General features: G+C 37.9%; 1 protein-coding gene across 5 annotated transcripts in view; it reads left to right on the forward strand.

The window, feature by feature from the left end:
• Positions 1 to 1,358: 1,358 nt before the first annotated feature.
• The window catches only part of PTPN21 (protein tyrosine phosphatase non-receptor type 21), a 44,231-nt gene continuing 17,729 nt past the window's right edge, over positions 1,359 to 27,860 (forward strand). For 3 of the 5 annotated variants that reach the window (XM_064715648.1, XM_064715647.1, XM_064715645.1), the window contains exons 1-13: positions 1,359 to 1,715; positions 5,357 to 5,730; positions 15,233 to 15,402; positions 17,938 to 18,035; positions 19,673 to 19,740; positions 20,187 to 20,257; positions 21,579 to 21,666; positions 21,871 to 21,959; positions 24,321 to 24,408; positions 25,096 to 25,175; positions 26,281 to 26,382; positions 26,919 to 26,979; positions 27,603 to 27,687. In XM_064715648.1, coding sequence (XP_064571718.1) covers positions 5,551 to 5,730; positions 15,233 to 15,402; positions 17,938 to 18,035; positions 19,673 to 19,740; positions 20,187 to 20,257; positions 21,579 to 21,666; positions 21,871 to 21,959; positions 24,321 to 24,408; positions 25,096 to 25,175; positions 26,281 to 26,382; positions 26,919 to 26,979; positions 27,603 to 27,687 — 1,180 coding nt within the window. In that variant the 5' untranslated portion in view covers positions 1,359 to 1,715; positions 5,357 to 5,550. The remainder of the gene's footprint in view (positions 1,716 to 5,356; positions 5,731 to 15,232; positions 15,403 to 17,937; positions 18,036 to 19,672; positions 19,741 to 20,186; positions 20,258 to 21,578; positions 21,667 to 21,870; positions 21,960 to 24,320; positions 24,409 to 25,095; positions 25,176 to 26,280; positions 26,383 to 26,918; positions 26,980 to 27,602; positions 27,688 to 27,860) is intronic. The other 2 variants (XM_064715650.1, XM_064715649.1) reach the window with 1 other exon arrangement.

Here is a 27,860-nt window from a genome sequence, read left to right on the forward strand (position 1 = left end):
GGGAATCAGGCAGGAAAAGGGTGTGATGAAGGATTAGAATAGGAAATGTGACAGATATGAGAATTGAGACTTTGTTTCCAGTATGAATTCTTTAGAAATAGGCGGGGTTGCCTCTGTAAACCTGAATTTTCATGGCTTGGAATTGTCATACATTGTATCAGTCAGTTTTCTCCAGCAAGTAACTGCAGTTCTGTCCTCTAGCAGACATCTTTAGCAAAGAGTATCTATTTGGGTTAGTTCAAGGTTAGTTTATTTTACTCAACATAAGATTCCCCCAACTAATGGTTTATATATTGCTTAAGGACTGCTCACCATAATTATGGCTAATGTGTGGAGGGGAATAAAAAAGCGATACTCTGATCTCAGAGAAGATGATCAGGAGGGATAACTCAGAAGAATTCATTCTAGTACAAAATTACCTACATATTTCAGCTGAGGTTAGTGTCCTCGTGAGCAGCTTGCTATTTGCATAGTTGACCTGCAGGTTGGACCTGCTCAGACAGTAGCATGTTTGTGCACTTCACATTACCAAAACACTTTCTAGGTTTTACAGTTATTAGTCAGCGTTCACATACTCACTTACCTTTTTCCTCATCCCCGACTGGTTCCAAATTTGTATAAATTTTTGCCCAGTTCACTCAATGTGGAATATTCCAAATTGTACACAATTGTTGATTTCACATGCACACAAACACACGGAGGTCTTCATACACTTGTGAGACTGGAGCACAGTCCCTCTTGTGGTGTTTGCATTAGTTAAACACTATAAATAGTCCTGAATTTATATGCATTTAAAGCTTGCTAAGACAGCTGTTCTTAAGGGTATAATTTCTACTGACACCTTTGGGAGTTTTTAAGTCCAGACAGGCTGAAAGATCAGCCTTTAGTCTGCGAGTTTTTTTCTGTGTATCTCTCTAACAGCTGAAACTTTGCAAGGACAGAAATGTACGTGCATAGGTCATTTGGTAAAGCACACAGGAATTTAAACCTTGAAAATATTTCCAAGCTGCATGAAAACAACACCAACAGAATTTTGGTAAGACATTTGCCTTAATTGGAAAGGCTTAAAATAAATGATCATATGATTAAAAAAAGCAAGGATTGCCTGCTATTTGTTGTAACCCCTATTTGTGTAGTGCCCCTGTAGCCAGAGAAGCAGCTGTTCATTGCTGACATTCTCCCTGCCAGGCATTCCAACTCTCTGAGGTAATGGGCTACAAGCATACGGGCCTTCGCTTTAATTCTTTCAGCGTATCCTTCCGCATGGATAGAGCGAGGGGAACGCCTCCAGGAAAAGAAATTAAATGCACACACACAGAGGCACCCAGGGACGGCCGATTCGAAAATATTTCTGAGAACGCAATTTGCGCTCATGTGGCACAGCGTCTCATGAAAGAGGCCGCCCGAAGAGCCGGCTGGCACAGGTTTATTTTGTTGTAGTATTTTCTTCCACCCCCCAGCTCTTTACCCAGTGGAATGATATCCAGAGCAAGTTTTTTGAGACAGGAAGTGAGGAATGTTTTCACTATGAGTGATCTGAGAAGAAGGTGGGTTAGCCGAGCTAGCAGCTGTTTCGGACGGGAGGAACACAGTAAGTCAGTTCCCGAGGAATACAGATGAGATGGCTCCGGCAGAAGCAGCCTTGGAGCGCTCGGGGTTTTTATCGGCTACACGTACGTGAAAGGAGACCCGGTGTCTTTGGATCGCGGTGCAAGGTAAGGGAAAAACAGCGGGCACGGTAAACACATAGCGGGTGATCTTCTCTGCCGTGTGCTGTAAGCTGAAGAGTTTCAACCACTTACTTTTTGAAAAGTAAATGGTTGTAAATGGGACTGTGCTTCTGGAGGTGGGCTAAGTTTGAGATATGCACTTACTGCTGCTCTCTCCGAGAGTCATGTCAAAGATTAACTGGTAAAACAAGGAGAGGGTGGAGTATTTTAATTACTTTTTTGACTGCCCAAATATCTGTGAAATAAAAATATATGTATTTCAAGAATGTGAAGTAATAGGAACCCTATTTCACCATGATATGTGTCTGTTTTATTTTGATTACTGTCATTTATGCAGACTGTTTAAAAAAATTGTAAAGTCAAATGGTAATAACTGAGGGGGGAGTAGGAGGTGAAGGTAAAGGAGAAAGATACCACAGTGCTCAGTAATCACACATTAGTCATGGCCATGTTGCTGAAATTCTAATATAGCACTTTTGAAGCTACAGGTTGCTGTTGAAGTATAAAGGTACAAAGTTTGGCTGCTAAAGACATTGCTAGCTGTTGCACGAAAATTCCAGGCTTGGTAAATAAAAGCTTGTTATTGTAAAGGTCATCAGTTGGATTTGTAACTCCTGGCAGTATGTAGCCATGAGTTTTTTTGCTAAAGTAGCTTAAAACGATGTAGGTAGTTCTGAATTTAAAGTAATGCAGCAGACAAATTTGAGAGCACCTAGGACTGCAGAATGCACAGCTGTTGAATAAAACCAACAATGTTTGCAAGAACTACACATGGCTAGCAGTAGAAGATACTGAATGATAACCTGTTTGTTTGTTTAGCAAACTTGCCTTAGTTCTACACAATTGTATGTGAGGAATCTTTTTTTAGTTTACCTTTATAACATGGTCTGGAAGTAAATTACTTGACTTTTTCTTGTTATAAATGGGTTACAGAAGTCATGAAGATTATGTCAGGCGTACAAAAATGAAATAATTTAGGGTAAATGCTCAGTGGAGCATTCAGTGTAAACAACAGATCAGAACCTGGAGAATGTTCCTGGCTGGCACTTTCTGAAACTTCTGCTCTAAACTTCCCTCCTATGTTTGCATTGCTACCTGTTTGCATAGTGAAATAACTGAAAGTCTGAGGCTGCCTCCTGCCAGCAGTAGATGATTTGGAAATTTCACCTGTCAGGTTAGCCTCTGGTTAGTGATTTTTGTTTTTTGGGTTCCTCCCCCCCCCTCCCCCCCCATGCTCCTAAAATACTTTTCTAACCCTTGATATGAACAGAAAAGATTGAAAGTCTTTCACACTCAGTGGTATTTCATAAAACCTGAGATTAAAACACTTCTGCATTTCTGACTGTAGCTTTCAGAGAGGAGTAAATTGGTTTCTCTCATTGCTGTAGCACCAAAGAAGACACCTAACTGTGCAAAGAATGTATTGGAAAGTGGACCTCAGGGACAGGAGCTAAGGTCAGCCAGTTAAATGTTACTCTGTCAGGAATAAATCCAGTGCAAGATTCTGCTGGCAGTGGACAGGGGACTAAAAGCTTCTGTCTGTAGAGCATTCCCTGCATGCTGTTCAAGCAGGGCTGGATTTGGAGGATCAAAGTGCAGAGGGAGTAATAACATGAGGATTCCCTCTGTATCCCTAAATTTTTCATGGAAACCTGTTGCTATCTGTTGTTTCTTCTACAGCTACACCCAAAACTGAATTTGTTGGTGTTTGGGTGGGGATTGTTTTCTCATTCAGCTGAGATTTTAGGCGGTATCTGTTGAGGATGGTGATTGTGTAGAACTGCTTCAAGATTATCACAAACAAGGTCATGAAATATGCTTCTGGTCATTCTTGGAGGGTTGCAAAGATGTCATTGAGAAAAAATGCCTTGCTGCCTCCTTTTTCCTCCCATTGTAGGCCTTTAATGTCTTTCCACCTTCCTCTCTTCTTTGCTGACTGGGGAGTAGGGAGTCTGATAGGGAGTTTTTAGCCTGAAAAGTTTGTGGTTACATTGGATAAGTTTCTAGGTGGGTATATCAGTGTCCGAGGAGAATGTGGTGTCTGTGTGTTTACAGCTATTCCTTTGAGTTTAAAAGCAGGTGTGCTAGGAAGACTACTTCTTCCTGTTCCCCCATTCCAAAGAAACAAATATCCTCATGGTCCTCCTGTCTGGTCATCCTAAGAGTCCTCAGAAATCAAATTGTGCCTTTTAATATACACTACTAATACATGCCGGCCTGGGGAAAAAAAAAAAAAAATCAAGAAGCGAAGTAGGCTTTTGTTTTCATTCCCGTTCCATCGGGGCGGCGCTGCCGCTGGAGGAGCAGGGACAGAGCTGTGCCCGCGGCCGGGGACAGCAGCGCGGCGGGCCCGGGCGGCTCCGGGGGCGCTCCCGCCGCCACCCGCACAGCACAGAACAGCCCAGCTCAGCACAGCACAGCACAGCCCTACACAGCCCTGCACAGCCCAGCCCAGCATAGCACGGCACAGCCCAGCACAGTACAGCCAAGCATAGCAGAGCCCAGCACAGCACAGCCCAGCCCTACACAGCCCTACACAGCCCTGCACAGCCCAGCCCAGCATAGCACGGCACAGCCCAGCACAGTACAGCCAAGCACAGCAGAGCCCAGCACAGCCCGGCACAGCACAGCCCGGCACAGCACAGCCCAGCCCAGCCCTACACAGCCCTGCACAGCCCAGCCCAGCACAGCCCAGTCCAGCCCAGCACAGCCACCTCGCCGAGGGAATGGCATCCCTGACCCAGCTAAGGAGCCTTCCAGCCCAGACCCGCCCGTGACTCTGTGACACGTTTCACAGACCAGGCTGCGTGCGCTAAGAAAACACTTGGGAAACGAGGAAGGCAAAGCATGGAATAGAGTTGACAGGAAAAGAGGCGTGAAGGTGTTTGCAAAAAGTGGGGAGATGGGTGGCTACCTGTAGTCTGGTAAGAGTATGTTTTTCAAGGGAAAATTAGGAAATAAAAGGTTCTCAGAATTCACATACTGTCTTGGTGAGGCAAAGCATAACCTGAAGCATCATACAGCAGTTTAACATAAGGAATGAGCAGTACAACTTGCTGTAATCCATGGAAGATTAAAGGAATTGCCCTTTAATTGTCTGGTAAGGTGTGAGTTTTAAGGCCTCCCTTGCCTTTCTTTTTTTTGCCTTTATCATTTATGGGGCTTGGTTTTGTGTTTAATCCAACAGCAGATAGTGGCTGAGGCTGCACAACGCTCTGATAAACAAGCCAGTTTGCTGGATTTGCTCATAAAGAAACCGTCTGTGTTCAGTATTACAAATACCTTAGGCAACTCAGATTTCATAAACATATTTTATTTAAATAGCGATTCAGTTTATAAATACTTATTTTAAGACACTGCAGTCACACATGATTAAGATTCATTATTCACTTGTGAGTTTAAAAAAAAGAGATCAACTTGCCAAAACCCAATGTCATTTGTGGAAAAACCAGAAACTCTGGTACTTATTTCATTATTTGAATACATAACAGCCCTGCGTTTTGGAAAGGTAGGCTGATTATTTAGATTTAGAAAAAAAATATACATGTTATTTTTCCCATGTTACCATTCCCTTTTCAGTCAAACTTTTTCTGATTCTTGTATTTTTCTCTTTCGTTCCTTACTAGGACTCCGGTGGATGTCTCTTCTCCTTGTCTCTTGGTGGAAAACTTGCTTGGCTTTAATGGATACTGCTGCTGCTGGTTGATCTCTGGAGACTTTACAGCTCCTTACCTTTAGAGAGGAGGTGCCTTCTTGTCACCTCTCAAGGTCTCAGTGGTAGTGGCTCTTTATCACTAACCATCTCTGGGGGGAAAAGAAGATGCCTCTTCCTTTTGGGTTAAAATTGAAACGAACTCGACGTTACACAGTATCCAGCAAGAGTTGCTTGGTGGCTCGTATCCAGCTGCTCAACAATGAATTTGTGGAGTTCACGCTGTCAGTGGAAAGCACGGGCCAGGAAAGTCTGGAAGCAGTGGCTCAGAGGCTTGAGTTGCGGGAGGTAAGTGAGTTGTCAAGTGAAGGTGTAACTTTAGTTTTTGGTGCTATGTGGTAACTCCTTGCCATGTAGTTGATTAGCTACTGGAGCAGCTGTCCTGTGTTCCCGTTGTTTCTTCACCTTCTGGTCTTTATGGGGACTTGGGTTGCTCCTAAACAGTTGTTAAAGTTGTTACAGAGTTTAGGGAATGTCCAAGGGGAGGAAATGTGAGAAGTATCAGTGAATAGAAGTTTAGAATGCAGCAAAAAAAAAGGCAACTGTTTTTTAAACATGACATTGATGAAAATTCTACTTGAAAAAACCCACAAAGGAAGAAAATAATTTCTACCTAAGCAACATGATTGAAAATGACAGCAAGACTTGAGTCATAAGACAGCTTTTTATTTGTGTGCGTATTTGATGTATTAGTGCTGTAAAAAGAATCTAAAGCACAAAATGTGGTAAGTGTACCAGTTACCAACTGTTTGTCTTGCTTGTTTAAATACCACAAATATATTGGCAGACACTGTCTTGGAGCTCATACACAGTCATATAGATAGAGCGCTGGCCTAATGGAGAGACTTGGTTTGTGGTGGTTGAATATGTAAATATCTGCTCAACCTGTTTTCCCCCCAAAATCTCCTTACTTGGTATTTTAAAGGATGGTTTTGGAACTGAAATTTACTCTTCCACACATTTAGTGATTATTTCTACATCTTCTGTGTTGAGTGAATTCTTTCTGAAATGCTAAGCTTTGAAATGTTCAGAGAAATCTACATAGATGACCAACATATGAACCAATGTCATTATTTTATAAATTGTTGAGCACAGGTGGTTTGAAGGCAGTATTTGAATGCTCTCAGTCCTGGGTGAACTGACATTTCCCCCTAGAGTCTGAAGGGTTTAGTTTAGTTGATTTTGGAGTCATTGAACTATGACAGTATGTGTACTTCTGGGGGGCAGGAGAGAAAAAACTACTGATAGAAGTTTGGGTTGCTAACATTGTCCTGAAAAATGCCCTTTTGTTCTGTTATGTGGTCTGCCATAGAATGACCTTTTAATTATGGAATTCAAATACAGGATGAAAACCCTGGACTTAAGTAACCAAAAAATGAGTAATTGTGAAAATAATTAGTAATAAATATTTACATTTATAACTATGATCCTTTGAAATATTACCTTTTTATTGTCAAGCAGTGGCAGCTGTTGGTAACTTTGCTCAAATATTGAGAAAATATATTTAGAACTCAATCCTGCAAACATTATTACTTTAGCAAGCATGCATTACTGTAGGATTCCTCAGTGGGAAAGGTTATATATAGTAATTTGTTTTCAAAAATGCTTTTTATTCTTTCTGTTTAAAGAATAATAAGAAACAAAATAGATGTGAAGCCATAAGGGTTTGTTTATTGTGGTTGTTTTCGATTGCAATATGCATTCTTGTAGAGTCTCCAAGTATTTTTTAGTGTGCAGTTCTTTTGGAAAATGCAATTCTTTTCAAGGGTATGCCTTCTTTTTTTAATCTTTCTCCTTCTAACAAAAGGAGAATCTAGCTATGCTTGTAGCCTTAGTGTTTACTTAGAACACATCAGATATCATATATTTAGAATTTAATTATTGTTGTGTGAATGGAGTTTGTCAATTTTATCTGTCTACTTTCAGATGGAACTTAGTCACAGAAAGTATAGAATTTTTACTGTTTGCAAAATGCAAAGGCTTTGTCTTCCTGAATGATGACTACTAGATTCTATTGAACCAGTCAGAGTGCTGGAAATGCAGTTTTTTCAGCTATTCTTCATTATCTTGTTCTTTGGAACCACTCCTAAATATCTGTTTAAAAACAAACACATAAAAAAATAAGAGAGCAAGAGATGCAATTCCCTCAATTAAGGATCATATATCAGAATAAGGGAGTTGACAGTACACTATTGAACTCTGAGCAGATTCTTTCAATCATGCATTCTTGCATGGATTATTTTGGCAGGAAAATGTGTTGCAATAAAAGGGAATGGAAAATAGGGGTATAAATGACTTCCCAGAGCTTGCATTCAGAAAAAGTTTTTCTGCCTTTAAATAGTCAGATTTGCCAAGCAGATACTGGATCACTCCTGATGGCTTGCTCAGTAGAGAGTTTTCAGAAAGAAAAATGTGTTCAGCACTTTCATTAAACCTGCAAAAACAACTTTAGTCTTTGATGCAGTAAAGTATAAAGTATTTCTGTAAGAAGTTGCCTATTTTTAGTTCACTGAACAGCCTTAGAGCATGAAGTTGAATTCTAAGTGTTCAACATGAAAGTATGACTGTTTATTTAAATACTGAGGCTGGGGACCATTCTCACATCCAAGGTATCGGTTTCAGATTACTGTATATGGCCTCCACAGCTAGGACAAGCAGTTCCCAAGCATCTTCAAAACAGTTTACTGCATGAGGCATTAGGGGAATCTCTACCATTTTTTACACATTCAGGGGTAACATTTGTAAATATCTCTTTCTCTCTGGTGTAGTTTGGAATTACTGAATTTGGACAGCTGAACTGAACTATTTTTAAGGATGTGCCATCTTTTAAGATATTTGTTTTAACAGATCTTTATGTAAACGAGTAACTTTCAAATTATGCATTGCATGGCTAAACACCGTTTTTTTTTTGATTTTCCAATTAGTACTTCTCAATTCCCGAGCTGTATACTAGTATGGACACATAGTTAGCATTTAGAAAGATTTACATATGTTGACAACTTTATTTTTTTATGGAATGGTAAACTTTATAGAAAAGTGAAATGAATTTATGAAACTGAGTATCTTCTGGTATTCCTAGAATGTGACTCATCAGGCATGAGAATGTAATCCAGCTCTCTTAAACTGAGGAACTGGGGAAAGAAGCCAAAGGGAATAGTGAACATAAGTTACTTACCTTTGTAGAACAGTCTGTCTTTTATCCCATGAGAGAACTATAACCAAACATGATTTATGCAAAAGGGTGGTAGAGAAAACCATTCTGGAATCACAAATTTTGAAAAAATGCTGAGATCTTTGCTGATTAACTACTTTAAAAAGTATGTACAACAGTACTTATCTTGCATCTAAGGCATGAGTATGCAAATGAAATCCTTGAAAATATAGAGATTTTTTACAACATTGTAATATAGCTACAATGTACATTAGTACATCAGCTAGCTAGGTTTGGCAGGAGATGTTATAACTGGTGCCTTTCTCTTATTGTTTTCTTGTTGTTGTTTTCTAAACAACACAGCACCTCTAAACCAGAGAGCAGGGGCAAATTCTGCTACTGTGTACAAGCAGAGTCTGACTTAACTGCAGATATGTGGGAGAGTGCAAGAATAAGAACCAATGGCAGGGAACTTCTGTGGAGTGTATGTGTTGTGCATATGGAAGTTCCTGTGTTTGTTTTGGATATGCAGAGGAAAAGGAACCAAGGTTATCTGGATCCTGAATAACTTCAAAGTTCTGAAACAGTGCTTGGGAAATGCTTGAACTATGCTGTAAAACTTTGCTCTGAATTCTAAAACATCAGTTCTCTTTTGGAGAAAACATAAAAAATACCTTTAATTCACTGTGGTGGTTTCTTAAATGTATTTTGCATATAAAAAGAGTGTTTTTAAAATCAGACCAAGCGCAACCATAAATATTCTTATGTCTTTATGTATCAGTAACCATATAGTCTGACAAATGACAGTTGGGCCACGTCATGACAGAGGGATCATGAACATAATTATGTTTATGTCTTGTATCAAAGTCTGACAACATTTTAGCTGATGCTTGTAGAAATAGGGAGGAGAAGCAGTGCTGGTACTTGAACTTCTGTGGTTGCCTCTCTCAACCAGATTTTCCTTATTATTAGGAAAGGAGAAATTGACATGGAGAAATATGTATAAGGATGCCAGTATTCCATGTGTAATCTGATTCGTTTAAAAGATGCTGCTTTATTGAAAAGCAAATTTGAATCCATCTGAAATAAGTATTAGTTATAAGAGTGTGATAATTGTAATTTAGGAACCAAGGGAAATTGGAGGACAGAGCAGTTAGGCAAAAATCAGTAACTGCCTCAGTTCAATTATTGTAGTTCTTCCTTCCTCTGAAGGAAAGAAGATTTACATTCTGATAAAGGGTTTGCAGTCAGTCATATACTGAGCAGCACAAAATGAAGGTTTTTCCATGAAAACAATAGTGGCAATTAGGAAGCCCTGCCCCTGATTTCCTTAGCATTTTTATAAAGTTAAGTCAAAATTTGAATATGCCACTTAATTGCATTTTGTTTATCATCATGTCAGTTTTATACCAATTTTGTACAGTTTTATACCAATTTTGACAGAAGAGGTTTTCTTTACTTCTGAAGCAAAGGCATTAGCTTATTGTTTAGTATTTTTAGACTTCTTTGAAATTTGGCTTTTCCTTTTAGTAAACCAATCAGAACGTAAACCTCTGATGAATGGGAACATGATACTTCTTCTAATGTCACTGATGTGTAAGGTGAAGTCAAAAGCAGTTATGTGACTTCATCCTTCTCAGAGCCTTGAACAGTGGTGGAGAAAAGTAACATGATTTTTTCAAAAAAGTATATTTATGCATTTCTGAGTCATGTTGATAACTGACTTATCTCTGCCAGAGGTTATAATATACCTTGGACATAACGTTTTCTGTGCAATAGGAAGGTGTATGGCTCTTTAGCTTGTAAATCAGTCAGCTTACCTTTGTCAAATGTCCTGATGAGTAGAATCTTCCTTGCCTGTTAGAAGATTGTTTATTCAAGATATTTGAAGGGTGTAAAACACAGTGTATTGTAATTTGTACAGTGATACATTAGAATAAGTTAGAATACATCAGATTGCCTTGCAATATATTGATTTGCTTATTTATTTTTTATCCCTTCTGTTTGGCTTTAAACTATAGTTGGCAATTACTTTGTTTAAATAGCATTTGTGAAATCCATATTAGAGTAGTTAGGAGAAAATAATTGTGTGAGTTTTGGAAAAACTTTTCCATTATGAAAGAACTAAGATTTAAGAATAAATTGTCTCTTTGTTCATATAGCTACTCTGCTAAATATTCCCTCCTGCAGCTACAGTTGAAGAGCTTGTCAGTGCTAGGACAGCAAAAACAGTATAGACAAAAGTACCCTGCAGTAAATAGCTTCAATGTGGGGGGAAAGGGAGGGATTTATGTCAGTGATCCTCCTATTTCTGCCAGAAGAATTGGTCATGGTAGTAATTAGAGAAGTGCAACTTTCTCCTTAGTGGCTGCTACATGATGGGAGTCACAGATGTTTTTTTCTCCACCACTTCCAGGAAATCTTGGATATTGTACATTGGCTGGTCCAGGCTGCTCCAAGTCCTTTTTTAGGTAGAGACTGGAAAGTTTTGTGGAGGAGGTTGTCTGTTGTGATAAGAATGGAGTTTCTGGAGAATTTTCAAGGCCTGTTGTCTCCTTCTGTAGCTCCTAACACTGGACGTAGGGAATAGCTTTCATTTGGTATCTGCCAGTTGTGCTTATTACAAGATTATTGACCCAGTCCTCCAGTGGTTTATTTCAACTGTGCTGTCCTGATAGCAGGGGCTGTTCTGTATCCAAGCATATAATAAAGCTAGATGTGGTGGAGCCCTTGGCCTAACTGGGATTTTATGAGTTTGACTGCAGCGCTTCTCCTTCAAGAAGGAAAGGTGTTCTCAGCATTCTGATCAGGGAAATCTTACAGTTTGTAAAAGAGGAAAAGCCTGGAAATACATTTTGACTGCATTCTTCTACTATTGTTTTATCTTTTCTGATTTTTTTGCCTCAGATCTTAGGATGGGAATTCCTCAGGTACCCTTGAGGCAGGTAACCAAATGCATTAATTAGAAGGCACTGTATTGACCAGTCTCTTGGTAATCTATGACATATTTTGTAAGATTTATAGTACAGGATATGGAAATAACCTGGAAATTATATTATTAAATATGTAAGGCTGAAGTAAATTTTGAACACTGCCATGCCTCAGGGGACCTCCAAGATTTGCGTGGTCCTACCTGTGCTCAGGAGGATCAGGTGCTTCAGGGGTTGCCTGGGTTTACCACCCAGGTGCCTCCAAGGATAGAGATTTGACACCTCTTTGGGCTATCTGTTCCAATGTTTGGCTAGCCTTGTTGTGAAATTTTTTTCCTGATCTATTGGAATTTCCCACATTGCAGTTTGTCCCCAGTGCTTCTCATACGTGCCGTGATTACTTCAAAGGAGACCCTGGCTCTGTCTTCTCTCTCTGTGCCCTGCTCTTAGGCAATTGAAGTCCACAGTAAGATTTTACTTTGTCTCTTCTTAGGCTGATCAGCCCCACTTCTCTGACTTTCACTGCACGTCATGCCAGAGGATCTAGTGTAGTCACCTGCAGTAATGTAGTTTTGTGGCACTCATACCTGGAGAAACTCCTCTGCTTAGCTGAGGAAGTCTGGGTGACCTCAATGATGAAGTCACTCCCTCCAGCTTGTGAGCTGTGGATACTGTGTGGGGCTTTTGGTACTTTTGTGTTCTTCATAGCTCTTGAAATTTTATGCAAAAATATTTACTGTCTCTGGTGTCAGAAAGCAAGTAGGTAGAAATTAACTGTGCAGAAATTATATGTTCCTTTTATTTCTGTTTGATTTTCTTCAGAGGGGTTGGGTCATGAATAAGTCACTAAAATAACCGAACCTCAAAGTAGTGTTAATCTTAACAGCTTAACATATTTTAAGAATTATGTCATGACATTCTTTTTAGCACTGGATGTTGTCCTGAGCTGCTAATAATAAAATGTTTTAGCAATGAATAAAAGTGGGTTCTATTTTAATCAGTGCGAATATTCCAGGGTGCATAAGCTCCTCTGAAAACTCACAGGATCAAATTCTGCCCTTGAAGTGAAGTGAAAGGTTTGCATAGAAGTCAGAAGACCAGCTTTGGTCTGTAGTATTTTGCATGGCTTGTATAAAGATATGCTGGATTCCAGAGGATATTTTAAAATGTGGTAACATTTTTCTTAGTCTGTTATACTCAGTTATGTGTAGGCAAGAAAAAGTGGTCAATGTTTCCAAGAAATAGATCAACTCAAGTGATCATCATGCCTTAAAAATAGTCTATACATTCAGTTTAAATTCAGGGAGTAGAACCAGGAGTATTTTTAAATCAGAGAGTTTGTAACAGTGGCAATGTTTGTGGTCTCTTCTCCTCACCTTTGTTATACATCCGTGCTTCTGTGAGGTTTAAGTACACCAAGGCTGCAAGTGAGTTTATTCAAACAATTGCTGTACTTGTTTTTGGGTGTATTTTCAGTTGGCTTACAAATATGTTTGTGTGATAGCATTTATAGAAAACTTTCAGCTGTAGCTCTTACCCTTTGCTTCCAGTCTCTGCCATGGCCATTGCCCTTGCCCAGAATGTTGTGGTTCCACATTTTAGTGCCCAGCCCGAGGCTGATGTGGTTGTCCTGTCAGAGAATTGGGCTGGGTCAGAGCAGAATGTCAGCATCCTGGTCTGACTTTGGCTCCTGTGACTGCTTGCATGCCGTTAACAGTCTTGGGATGAAAGAGAAACACACCTTTTTACACACATTCCTTTCCTTACTCAGTCTGCAGGAAGGAGTCAGTCATTCAGTACATTTTATCCTTTTTATCATATGATATTGCAGTGAACATGATATTTCTTTTGTAATGGTGTTTCTGTGGTTCTACTGTTGGGTTTTTTTTTCCCTAGTACCTTATGGAATTGGAGCCACTGTCTTCACAGTAGCCCGTGGGGTGATGGTGGTCACCTAATGATTGGGGCATTGAAGAATAGAAATAAAATGTTGTTTATGGTGTCAGCAAACTTTGTGTGCCTGGACTAGGAAATAACAAATGTGTTGTTTATATTATTTATATTCAGAGCCATATTTCTTTTAGTAGCTGTAGGCATTCATGTGTGACAGGAAATCTAAGGGAAGTGGGGAAGACAAATGGAAAATGACATGGGAGAGCAGTAGGGCAAAGCAAGGCTCCTCTGGGGACCTGGTAGGCTCACAGGGGATGCTGAAGGACAAAAGAGCACAGGACAGCTGCCCAGCAAAAGCTGAGCTCATTAAAGCATATGCATGGCTCACTGCACGAGCAGGAAGAGGAGCAGATACAGCAGAGCAGGAAGATATCTTGCCTGAGTGGGCCACTCCTGACCAAACCAAAACACAAAATACAGAGTGCACTGGAATAGACCTCCTAGAGAGGCTGAGGGACGGCACCCCTGGAAGGTCAAAATCCCACTGGACAGCATCTTGAGCAACACAACCTCATTTTTATTAGATCCTCTCTCAGAAGGAATCTGGATCAGAGTATTTTTCACTTGCTCCACAGTACAGTTCTAAATCCATACTGCAGAGTCACCCACAAAAATTTAATTTTCTCCACTATGTTTAAACTGACTAAAATCTGCTCCCATGTTTCTTATTTAGCTCAGTTCTGGACAAGCAAGCAGATATGGATTGGAAAATATTCATGTCATTATCATAGCAAAACTAGATATCATAATTAGAAGTGTTTTAACTGAAGGAGAGAGATAAGTGAATGTTAAGAATTACCGATTAGGTCTGTAGGTATTGACATGAAAATTCTCCAAGTCCTTGCTACATAAATTTTAATGTATTTAGAAACTGTAGAACTGCCAACACCTTTAATCCAATATTTTTCCTTACATATTTTCAGACATTTTTAAGTTACACAAAATAAAGTTTTTAAGGAAAGAGTTTTATAAAGCAGAGGGAGTATTTATCATGATTTCTCTAAATCAATAATTTCTGTCAACTAGTCATGGAAAAATTGCCTCCCTAGTAAAAGAAGTATTTACTTTTGCTTTCTCAAAAGCTGTAGCATTTTTATATTGTGGAGAACAGATTTGAAATTTATTGGGGAGCTACAGCTCTTAGGAGAAAAAGGCCACTTCAGTACATTCCTGCAAAGCTCGCCCATGTACACATTTGAAAATTCTTATATACACATCTTAGTTTCCAGTCTAAACAGGATGAAGAGTCCACTCATGGGGTTCCAGATTTTCCTTAGAGCTCTGACAGCTGACTGTGTGTGCAACAACCCCAGCCCTCTGTCCTGGACTCTTTTGTCCTTTAGCATCCCCTGGGAGCCTACCAGGTCCCCAGAGGAGCCTTGCTTTGCCCTGCTGCTGTCCCAGGACATTTTCCATTTGTCTTCCCCATTTCCCTTAGATTTCCTGTCACACATGAATGCCTACTGCTAGCATCTGTGAATGGCCACAACAGAGTTATGAGTTATGAACTGTTTCCAAATAAAGAGTAGTTCTGGTACTGTTTTAGGTGGGGGACCTTATGTACCTGGGTTGGTTATCTGGAGGTGATCTCTGCTTTTTATGGCAAATGTCTCTGCAGTTCCTGAAGTTTTCAATAACCCATGGCCTTGCTCAGTGATTTAAAACATTTATTTCTAAGTATCAAGACTCTCATACAGTATATTTTATCTAATATCACAATATTAACTTTTTCATCGTTGAAACACCTCTTTTTCAGATTACCTATTTCAGTCTCTGGTATTATAATAAGCAGAATCAGCGCAGATGGGTAGATTTGGACAAGCCTCTGAAAAAGCAGCTGGACAAATATGCCTTGGAGCCAACTGTGTATTTTGGAGTAGTGTTCTATGTGCCTACTGTTTCTCAGCTTCAGCAGGAGATTACCAGGTAAACTTCATAGTATAAACTTCTATGTGTTTATAAATTTGCTCTCAACATTCTGAAATGTATAGTTTATTTAAAAGTCATCTTCTTTCCACTCCCCTACCTTTATAGAAATGAAAACTATTTTAGGCAGAATTTATGTTCAAACTGTATTCTAATTTATCTTTGGAATAATTAAAATGTGATAAACTAAGCAAGCAAGTAACTATTTTGTGATCTTAGGAATCTGCTCAAACCTGTTTTAAGTAACAGGCGTACCTGCATGGTCAGTCTTTTAATTGTTTTAGTCCCTTCATTGACTTTTGAATTTGTTCTGAATTTGCTTGACTTTTAAATTTGTTTCTTTGGTTTTTTGTTTTGAAGATCCATATGTTGTTTTCATGGATATCTGTCTGGAACAAAGCACTTGCAGATTTTATTAATCTATGCTTTCTTTGTTTTGCTTTCAGTACTTTCTGTTCTTATCTTACAGTACATTGGCACTACAGGCTACTTTGGCTTGTGATTTCTTTTTTTTTTTTTTGGCATAGGCATATCAATGAGCCATAAATATGGATGTTAGTATGTTAGTTCTGGTGTTATGTATATGTTTCTACTGTGAAACTGGGCAACATCACGTAATTGTTGCTGGCTGCAGGGGGAAAAGTAAAATTGAGCATATATATATATACTAGCCAGTTATTCCTATGGGCCTGTACATTGGCTGCTAATGGTTTAATGTGTACAGTTCTGATTTAATGATTATTTTTAATTGGCAATTGGGTACAAAACCCATAGCTGGATTACAAACATGTATTGTTATTTCAAAAATATGTGCTTGTGTTAACTAACCCATTTACGCTGAAACTTTAAGTTGGCCCTGCTTTGAGTGAGGAGTTGAAGCAGATGATCACTCAGAGGTCCTTTTCATCTTAATTTATTCTGTGGTTACATGGAACTGTCTCTGTTCCTGAAATACCCTGCCAGACACCTTTCCTGCTAATTGTGATGTGAAAGCTTTTCAGGGTCACCAGCTGCAGATCTCTTGGTGCAGACACTGGTGCTGTTGTTACAACTCAGTCCTTCACAGATTTAGTTTTTGGGTTTATGTGTAATTTTTGAAGGTTTTTTTTTTAAACTCTAAACTTTTGTGCTATATCTTGGTAATTTTAGTGGCTCAAAAATCTCTGGTTCAGATTCTGTGTTAGTTTACTAGAATACATTAGAGTAAGATCGAGGTGTTGCATTGGGAAGCTAAATTACCTGAAAAACCTTAAATAGTCTTCTCTGGTATTTATTTAAAGAATATGGTGTTTATACTAGAGCTTTAACAAAAACTTGGCAGTGTGCTACCTGGTAGAAAGCAGGAATTTATGTGCCAGTCTTATGTTTGTGTCTTAGAGGATGGTACTTTGATAGTAAGAGTCTAGGTTAGTCTCAGAAATCTGTGGATTTTTGCATGCGTGTTTGATATAAATGAGATTGAACATGTTCAAGCAAATTGTATGTTTAATGTCCACCAGGAAATGTTATAGCTAAAAAGAGATGTGCTCTGTTGAGGTGGTGTTAATAGCAGTTCTATGGAAAGAGCTTACCTTCTGCTTCTTGACTGGGAAGACTCATTCCCCAAATGCCTTGGGCTTTTTCTTTTCCATTTTTTGAAGGTCTGAGTTTAGTTCCAGCTGTTCTTGGGTGTGTTGTGTACTGTCATATGATATACTGGGGTTTTGTAGTAGGATGCCCAAGAGTCTAAACAATATTTATAAATTATCAGTGTATTTAACAGGGCAGTAACAGTGATGGAAGAGAGCTATCCATATCATGAATAAAATTTATGTGGCATTTACCTGACCTTTCTAATCACTGAATGAATTACAGCACGTACTTAATATGAGGAAGTTTTAAAAACTAGACTTATAGAGGACAAATGTCCTCTGTGTCCAAGTTGGTGTAGCTGTACTGGCAATTTTGAGGTGTTTTGGGCTCCAGATAGAAAGTTCTGTGGGTGGCTGAAAGAGGCAGAAAAAATATGGCACATAGTGGCTCAGACTGTGGACAAACAGTAGAGGTAGTAGTGGTTGCATGTACAAGAGATGATGCAGGAGAAGCATAGATTAAAAGAAAAAAAAAAGTGCCTTGAAAGTGAGAACAAAATGTACTCAGGAATTGTAATGCAGAAATGAAAATCCCTACTGGGACTGAGGGAATGTTAGATCTATTGGAAGAGAATGCAGCAACCCAGCAGCAGTTTACTGAATGTTGTAAAGAGACAATAACAAAAATTTTAAGGAAGGAAGAGGAAAAAAAAAAAAAGAGAAGAGGGTTTGGTAGTAGATAGAAATTGTAGAGGTTCTTTAAGATCACTGATTCTAGAATGATATATGGAAGTTAAGGGAGGCAGGTGTTTGAAAAGGCCTTGAAGCAGTGAGTCCAAAAGATGAGGAAGACTACCCTCTACTCAAAGTGGGCAATGCAGAGATGAATAGGAAATGCAGGCATAGTCTTCTACTCTCTCTTAAAAATTAAGAAGCCCATGTTAGCTTTTTCTTTTCCCTGTAGGTATCAGTATTACTTGCAATTAAAGAAAGATATCTTGGAAGGCAACATTCCTTGCACACTGGAACAAGCAATACATCTGGCTGGTTTGGCAGTTCAGGGTAAGTAAGAAATTTTACCATCTAGCTAATGTTACATTAGAAACTTTGGTGATATATTTTCTCTTTCCTGTTTTCTTGATGTCACTCAAGAGGCCCAATTCATTAAGTTATGAAAGGGGTTTGCTCCTTAGGACTTTGCCATATGGACTGAGGAGATCAGCAGTTGGATCAGTGGCCCTGAACTTCTCTGCAGTCCTCAGAGGTGTACCTGGGCATCTAACACGTAGTTTCAGGAGCTGGATTTGAATTAGACATTGGAGTTCCATTTAGGCTTCAGTTGTCTGCCTAAATGAACAAACCCTTCCTCTGTTTCTGTTAATGAAGGCTCTTTATCCTAACATATTTTCATAAATAAGCAACTTTGAATGTACTTGTATTTCTACTTTTTATCCAAAATTTCCTATCACATAGGATTATTTCAAGTTAGTGTGCAAGACTGTTAGCAGTTCTTGTGTTCAAATCACTCCTGAAAACACATTTCATACAGTGATACCTGTATGAAAAGGCAACTTCATTTTTCCTGGCCAGGGTCAGATGGGATGGAGTCTACACCAGTCCTGAGGGTGTCTGCACTGATCATGTTTGTGTTCCTTGCAACGTGTTTTTGTCTGATACTGAATCTTCCAAAAGTTTGTAATGGCCACAGCTGTGTTTAGTGTGTTTGTATACTGTTATTTGTATATCATTCACAGTGAATGCCACTTCAGTACATCTAACAGTAATTGTAAAACTGCCAAAATTGAACAGGACTTAAAATCACTGGCAGTATATACAACATATATACAAAGATTTTTTAAAAAATTTATTTAGTTATATGCATTGGTTGCATCTCAATAAAGATGGTGATTATGTTTTCTTGAAAATGTGGTTACCAGTGGAGTAGGATAAATTGTTTTAATACTTTGTTTATATAACAGTGAATCTGTTTAATCCAAGCCAGGTTCTAATGGCCTTCAACTGAAAAAATCTTGCTGTGTTATTTGTATCTATTTGGACAATGTAAACATCTCTCTGCTCAAGTGAGTTGTTTATAGAAGTCTTTCAATATAACCCTCTTTCCAGATGGAAAATATTCATCCTTTTATCTTTCACCTTCATTTCTTACTCCTGTATAAGAGATGAACTGTATATGTTGATAACACAGGGAAAAAATACCTCAGAAAAAGCACAGGTTCTAAATTGATATGCTTCCATTACTGAAGTAGTTTATACCAGATAGGTTTAGTAATTTTAGCTGGTGAATCAGCAGAAGCAGTGCTTGCTGTTTCAAGAATGATCTGTATTTAAAATCTGTACAATAGGTTAATTCTAAACACTGCTTTAATTCAAGAGTTGTGTGGTTGTAGTGTGTCAGAGGTGCTCCCTTTTCATAGAAGGAGCTTCCAAATTAATTGTTTTATCATTTCTTCTCAATCCACAAGGCGTGTTACCAATCATTCTGAACAAGGTAAAAAGATGGGAGTTTTTTGACCTTTTCTCTTTATAAACATTATTGGTTGGTTTGTTCTGTTGTTTTGCTTTATGATTACAGTTCAGTGGAATGGAGGTTTGCTACTTGGAGGTCCTGCTGCAATTAGTTGGGTTTTGAATAATTTTGTTAAAAGTGTTTGAATCCAAGACTACTTTTTTTTTTTTAGCGGATTTTGGAGACTATGATCAGTATGAATCTCAGGAGTTTCTACAACGATTTGCTTTATTTCCAGTGGTAAGTACTTTCTTTAAATTGGTGCCTTTAAATTACTAAATTGGCAAATTTAAATCCTTCTTAAAATTGGTAAATGCAGATAATTTTTAGGAAACCTCCATGATCCATTTTTCTTACTGCTCCCTGGGCTGTCAAATTTAAGTAAAGGTTTTCTTTGAGATTGGAGTGAGATATGACACCTTATATTACACAGAAACAAAGATGTAGTAAGATTTTTTCAATTTTATTTTATATTACACTGAAAAGAAGGTTAAGGTACAAATGGGAGAGAGAGTAAAACCACTTCAAAACAGTGCTTATGCTTTTGGGGTATACTTGTGCATATTACAGCATCTAAGCTCCAAGGCTAGAGTCAAGGGCTGATTTACACGTGTAAAGAAACTATAACCATTTGATTTTGTAGAATTTTTTTGCATTTCATTCCACAAATGCTATTTTATCTTAAGGGTTGGCTACAAGAAGAAAAAATATTGGAAGAAGCAACACAGAAAGTTGCCTTGCTACATCAGAAGTACAGGTAACATATCTAAAGCTCTTCAATGCTTAATTTCAGTCTTCAGTAGCTTCTGTAGCTCAGAAAGTTGGGAATCTTGAAATGCAGTTGGACTAATTTCACTTCCCATTTGAATGAGTTTTTTCTCTGATACATCTGTATTAAAGTTACAAGAGCTTCTGCTGAATGAAAATGACACAGGGAACAGAATATTTAGTAAAATAAATTAGAGGATTCAGCTTGAAAAGAATACGGGACACAATTAAATAGGTGTGACTTCACCTGTATCATGTTTCTGACTCTTGTTCATGTGAATTTCTGACCCCAGTAAGAATATTTCTTGATAAACAACATTGGGAAGTATTAAAGGCAGGAGAAATGCAGAGACAGTAACTGTGCCAGAATGCACAGTTATGATCTTAGGTAGAAGGGAGCTAAGGTGCAATAGTCCAGGACAAAAGAAAGTTGTGTTGTCTGTATCAGTTCATTAGTGAAAAATGTTTGTGACTATGTGAGTAATACTGAATATTTTCCCCTGAATTGTTTTAAAACAACAATTTGAAAATTGCAGTTGCACTTATGTTTAAAAGGCACTTGTAACAAGATTGCCTGGCTCAGGTTCAGCAAAGAAAACTTAATATTCATGCCATTAGGAAAAAGTGAAGAAATTTGGAGATTTTTGATTGAAAAAGTATTGAGAGACATAACAATGAGCGTGACAGGACTTTTTCAAGTAGAAATTATATATTTTATGAGGTAACTGAGGTATGTTGGTGGGTAGGTAAACACAAACTTTTAAGCCCTTTGATACTACTGCAAGTCTGTGAGAAAGCTGTCTTTGTCAGTTGGACTAATTATAAAGAATTCTACCTTTACCTACAGATCTTGTCCTCATGCTTTCAAAGTATTACAGTAAAATAGCCAGCATTTAGAAGATGAAACTGTCTTTTCTGAAATGTAAAGTGCCAGACTTCCTCTTTTCCCTATAGCAATGTAGAAGACATTCATGTCTTGAACATGTGTGCCTCTGGTAAAGTGAGGAAACATGGATACAGTGCTGGATTTGATCAAGAATGGGATAATTGTCTGCCATTAGTAGAGATGGTAATATTCACTAGTAGTCTTTGTTGCCATTTATCCCTAAAGGTGCCAGAGAGAAAGAAGTTATTAGAATTGAAATGTTGATTGTGAGGCTGAGCCAAATGCATCAGCCATTGGTACAGACAGAAATAGCACGATTTGATGGTTGCCTGGGTGTCCTGGGGATGCTTTTCGTGTCCTTCAGAGTAAAAAAAGATTATTTTTTCTTAGTGGCAGCATTAGCTGATTGTTGTTTTATTTGTAGAGGCCTTACTCCTCCTGATGCAGAAATGTTATATATGCAAGAAGTGGAAAGAATGGAGGGCTATGGTGAAGAGACCTATCCTGCCAAGGTAAATGAGGTTTTGATCTTTGTCTAATTGCCCTTTTCTCCCTGTTTAGAGTGGTTACTTCCTGACAAAAGTAAATGAAACCCAACCCCCAATCCACCCATAATTTTCTGCTTCAGAATTAATAAAAGCAGTTGTTTCTTAGATCACTTTTCTTTTGAAGACTTTTTTCTCTACTTGCATAATTCTTTTTGCAATTTTTTACAGGACAGCCAAGGAAGTGACATATTCATTGGAGCGTGTCTTGATGGTATCTTTGTGAAACACAAAAATGGTCGTCCTCCTGTTGTATTTAGGTTAGTATTGTTCTTTCATAAAATATCTTAGTGAATTTCACATTTTAAGTCTGTTTCTCACAAGCGTCAATGACTGTTAGATATGATGTGTATTTATGCATTTGATAAACCTGTTCACAGTCTTGTAGTCATCATGCTACAGTGAATACTGAAGCCAGTGAGAATTTCTCAATGCAGTAACTGCAAAATGAATCTCTTTAAGACAGATTCATTCTAAGACCTGAATATTTAATATACAGTTACATTGCAAAATATTTATTGAATCAAAAAGGAGAAATTCTCTGCACTGAGGGCATCTTAAATCCTGAGATTGTCACATCAATTCATATACAAATATTCATTTGTGAAATTGCCCAGAAGTTCTTTTCATATACTATATGTGGAGAGTTATACGATAATGTTTTATTCTTTTGGATTCATACATTGTTTTAGTTTATTATTGAATGTTCTTATAAATTGTAGACAGAGCTCTGACTTACCTAAACACTTAAAATTCAGTCTTCACATAAAATGGCTTCCCACTGGCTCTGATTTGTTGCTTGGGCATCTTTGGGCAGAATTCAGAATAAATTGGAAAAAGAAATTGAGATTTTTTATAAAATGAGTCTCAACAATTTAGTTTTTATTAAAGCAAGAAAGGATTTATTCTTAGTGAACTTTATCTTCTAAGATTGAATTTTTGACTGAATATGAACAGAAATCTTGAAATCCTATGGTCCAGCAGTTGCTGAAACTTCGCTACTGGTGATTTTCTGGGATTAGAGGAAGTAGGCAGCTTTGCTTCTTTCTGTCAGTAGTTTTGTTTAGCAGGATTTAGAAATTCACAACTCTTAAATGTCCTTCAGAAGAATTTCTGTCTCAGCTGTGATAGGAAAGCTGATGCTGCGCTCTTTTTAATTGTCTGCTCTGCTTTCCTACAGCATTAAGCAACAATTGTACTTACCAAATGCACAGGGAGAGGAATAAAGCTTTGTGCATGCATTTCACATAAATTCTCAAGGAATTGTGCATGCAGTGTCTGTAAACATGAGAAAAATTTGCACATTCGGAAGCATCAGAAAGTATTTATTTTCCAATTTCAGGATCCACTTTTCTGCTTTTTGGCTTGTTAGTTGCATGACTGTGGGCAATTCCATCACGGGTAGCAATATCATGTTATTTGGGTGGCAATAAAGCACAGACAAATGACTCATTAGTGTGATTTACAAAGACTGGATTATGCTGGTAATTTCATAGCTCTGCCCACAAAGGCTTATGAACCAAGGCCTTAAATTTGAGGGATTTTTGTTCTACATCAGAATGGAGACATTAATGTTTCTCTACCTCGTATATACATGAGGCAATAGCTATGGAAAATGCCAACAGACACCTCTGTGTAATGAAAATGGGAGTCATATAAACACCTTTAGAGACAGCCCTATATGCAGGTCATGCTTTTTCAACGCGTTTGTTTACTGCAGAATATTATTTTAATAAATCTGTGATACAGACTTTATTTACACTAACATAATACTAATGGTTCAAGTTAAATTTGCTTTTAAAAAGAAGAAGAATAAATATATTTCATGCAATCTAAATTTTTTTCATCTGTCAATGGGTAAGAGTTCTAGAAAATATCCATAATAATGCCTTAAAGGCTTTGTTTAGTGGAGGTTTGATTTTTTTCTCCCTGGAATGTAGGGTTTGCTTTCAAGCAGATTGGACATTACAATTTACTGATGACTAAATTTGTCTAAATTAGATTTTTTTTGCAATAATTGGAAGAATTTCAAATGGAAGACAAGTAATAATCTTACTCTACATATTTACATCTTACCAAGAGTTAGTCACATACATATTTTCTTTTCAGCAGCCGTTAATGGTATGGAAGTGATGGTCTGCAACTTGTTCAGATAGATTAATGAGCTTTTTCACAGAATCATAAAATAGTATTTAACAAAATCATAGACTTATAGCAAATAGTGTCTTGAGAGGGACCCATGAGGACCATGGAGTCCAACTCCTGCCCCTGCACAGGACACCCCAGGAATCACACCCTGTGTCTGAGAGCATTGCCCAAACACTTCTTGAACTCTGTCAGGCTGGTGCTGTGACCATTTCCCTGGGGAGCCTGTTCAGTGCCCAGCCACTCTCTGGGTGAAGAACTTTTTCCTGATGTCCAACCTAAACCCCCCCTGACTCAGCTTCAGGGCATTCCCTCACTCCAGTCACTGGTCACAGGATGGAGGAGATCAGTGTCTGCCCCTCCTCTTCCCCTCTCCTTTATCCGCATTCTTGATGGTAGTTCTGGTTTGCAGTTGCATTTTTTGAGGTTTGAAAATCAGAGCTTGTCCAGTCATATCCTGTGCCTTTTGTCTGCAGGTGGCATGATATTGCCAACATGTCCCACAATAAATCCTTTTTCGCATTAGAACTGGCAAACAAAGAAGAGACAATTCAGTTCCAAACTGTGAGTACATTTTTATTTTTTTCTCTAAGTTATCATTAAAGAAAAACAAAATTAAGACTGATGATTTAAAACCTGCTATCTATATATTTAGCAGCTTTGAGCTGTATGAGTGAGTCAAATGTAATAACACTGCTTTTGGCCAGCTTTCCATGGGAAGGCATTAAAAATTTGATTTTTTATGTTGAGTACATTGAAGTGTCCGGTTATGTGGTCATAAAAAATGTTCATCCATTCCAGCAAAATTTCTGGCATGCTTTTTTGACTTGAGTCAGTGGCAATTAAAGATAAATATAGCCTTAGAGCTTTACTGGAGTGGGCCATGGCATTCCTTGCAGAATTCATTTTATTCAGCATCTACCAGCTGCTTTTGTCAAAAGGCAGCTGTTGACAATCTTATGACAACCTAAACTATAAGTTGTATTAGTGTTACAGCTAATAAGTATCTTGAACAAAAGGCTTCTACTTTCAAATTTCATAAGTCTAGGAAAATTATTAGACTAGAGTGTATATTTGGTTCTGCAAAGTAGAGTTTTAGGGAAAACCTGGTGGCATTAATAAAGTTACATTAAAATTAAGTTGGCCAATGGTAATTTAATCTTAAAAAATTCAGTGGCTTTTCTGAAAGCAAGTAAAGGGTATGATGAATGTTTGACTTAATGCAAATATTGGGTTTTGTTTTTTTGGCAGGAAGATATGGAAACAGCAAAATATGTGTGGAGGATGTGTGTGGCTAGACACAAATTTTACAGACTAAATAAATGCAGCCTGTAAGTAGAGTACATTAGCAGAACTCTTGATGCCCTTGCAGCTTTCATTGGGAAGTGAAATCTCCCACTCCCTCTGTAAAGTCTTTACTGTCCTTTTTAGATTACTTGGGTTCATTTTCTTAATATTTTTTGAGAAAATAGTTTCCACCAGTTTTTGAAATACATAGTGATTTATAACAGAAGACAATATTAAGTGCTGAAATCTCACCATAAGTAATAATGTTTGGCCTTTGCTTCTGGATCTCAGTGCTGTGAGAGACTTCAGTTGCTTTGGGGTCTAATATTGCTGTGGCTTGTGAGCTGCTGGAAGCAGCAGGGTTTTGGCCTGTGTTTGGGTGAGCTGCTCTGAAAGGACACGAGAGGCTTTAAAAGGGCGGGCAGTGTATGTGAAGCACTCCTGAAATGTGCTGGATTGACAGCTCAGAGGTATGTGGTTCTTTAGATATCCATGGAATCTGGATAGCTCAAGTAGCACCAGTGCAAAGCAAATTTAATACAATTCATCAAATTAAATTTAAATGGGCTGGCTGCCAACTTGTAAATCAATGGCTGGAATTTGAGCTACTTTACTGGAGCAGCTTTCCTTCAGTTTAGTTTCTTCAGTTAAAGAGTAGAGAATTAGACACAGTGAGCATTCTATCACTGGAAAAGCATGGTTTCCATATGTTTCACTCCTCTTCATACATGGAAAGATAGATATTTGATATCTGCTGAGGCCAGTGGAAAGATAATCAAGTATAATGCTAATTTATTTGAGAAGTAACATAAATTTGAAATAGAGTAAACCTCATACCTCAAAGCTTGTAAACTTGTCTGTCTTTTGAGAGTGATAAGAAGCATTGGTAGAAGTAGTTTGTTCATGGGACTTGTGCATTTCTGTCTAAATAATCTCAGATCTGTAGTTCTATATTAAATGTCTGTCTCTAGGATTACTTATTGTAACCACAATGTGATTTTATGTCAGGTTAAGTCCTCAAAAAAACTTTTCTGGTTATTTCTTCTCTTAAGATTTCTTGTCATCTGGTCCTTAGCTGAAAACTGTCTTTTGCATGCCTGTATCATCTTCAGGGGTTTTTTTCTAAATCTGTACATACCTTGTCTTTAGAGACTCCTTGGACTCTCCACCTGAGGAGGGCTCTCAGAAATCTTCCCTCATTCTTTCCCTTCCACGCTTTCCAATCCTTTCTCGTCCTTCACTTCCCAAAGGGTGAGCTTAAAAACATCTTTCTCACTAAAAAATACCTGTCCCTGCATTTGTATCATGCTGTCTTTTGACCTGTCTTGCTATGAGATGCAGAGCACAGGGTGGGGGAAAAGGAACCTAAGACTTCTAAACTTTATGTCCTGGAGCCAATCCAACAAATTATGAAAATTCATTCCATTAACATCAATGTTAGAACATACAAATGCTAATGCATTATAGTAATGATTTACAGATGCTGTAACATCTGTAATGTTACAGTCCCCAAACAGTTTTATGTCTGACTTTTAGAACAGGCAACTTGTAGAACAGGAGATTAACTGAGATATTTTTGATCTTGGGTTTTTGATTTTGCTTTCTGAGGGTGGCTAATACACAGAGCTCTTTCCTATTGAGGCTTGCGTGGAAGACCAACACATGCCTGGCTCCCAAAAATGTGATTTAAGAGTGATTTTTAATTGAATTTGGGAGTGCTTTCTGATTTTTGAAATAGGTCTTGCTATTGTTAAGAATAATTTCTTATCATTAAATTCCTTCTGTAGACAAACTCAGCCAGTTACAGTGAATCCTGTTAGAAGACGATCTTCATCCAGGATGTCCATGGTAAGGAAAGCAGATTTATGTTTGCATTTTTATGGATTTCAGTTGACTTTGAGTCAAATATTACTTCCCCTCAGAGAAATGAAATTAGCAGTGAAAAAGATGAGTCTAGTATGTGAGATACTGTTTCTGACTTGTAGGAGGAGCTGCTATGTAATATCTAAATAGTGAAATTAAAACAATTGCAATGAAAAATATTTTAAGCACTTCTGGTTTCAGTTTGAACAATGTCTCTAGGAGACTCTCCTAGATGTCAGATGGCAAGATACAGTCTTGGGTTAGTGCAGTGTAATTTTGAGGTTTTGTTCCTAGTTTTTAAATTATTTTTTGTATGACTTCAAAGGAGAAACTTACATTGTGGATTTAGAGAAATGGTTTAAGACTAAGACTTTGTATGTGTTTATTTGTAGTATATAATATAATATAATATAATATAATATAATATAATATAATATAATATAATATAATATAATATAATATAAGCATTATTACTATGTGTATAGTATTATATATAATATTATACATATATACGCAGTGGTATACATTATGTATTAAAAAAAATTCAATAATTCTTTTAAAAATGAATAATCAGTTTTTAAGTAACAGTAAGATATTTGCTTTCTTAGCCTAAGCCTCAGCCTTATATGATGGCTCCACCACCTCAGCTGCATTACAATGGTCATTACAGTGAACCATATGCAACGTCCCAAGGTAAGTTCATTAAGTCCATGGCCACACCACACAATTTTAGATGGTAAAAACTTAATTTATATGTGTAGCTACTTTAGCTATGGCTGAATAAATTAATAGGTGAACATGGGGTAGGTTTGTACTAGAACAGTCATTGAGGTTCTTGCTGCTACACTAGACATGCAGGCTAATGT

The sequence above is a fragment of the Zonotrichia leucophrys genome, chromosome 5 (genome assembly GCF_028769735.1).
Source record: "Zonotrichia leucophrys gambelii isolate GWCS_2022_RI chromosome 5, RI_Zleu_2.0, whole genome shotgun sequence".
In the NCBI taxonomy this organism is placed as follows: Eukaryota; Metazoa; Chordata; class Aves; order Passeriformes; family Passerellidae; genus Zonotrichia; species Zonotrichia leucophrys.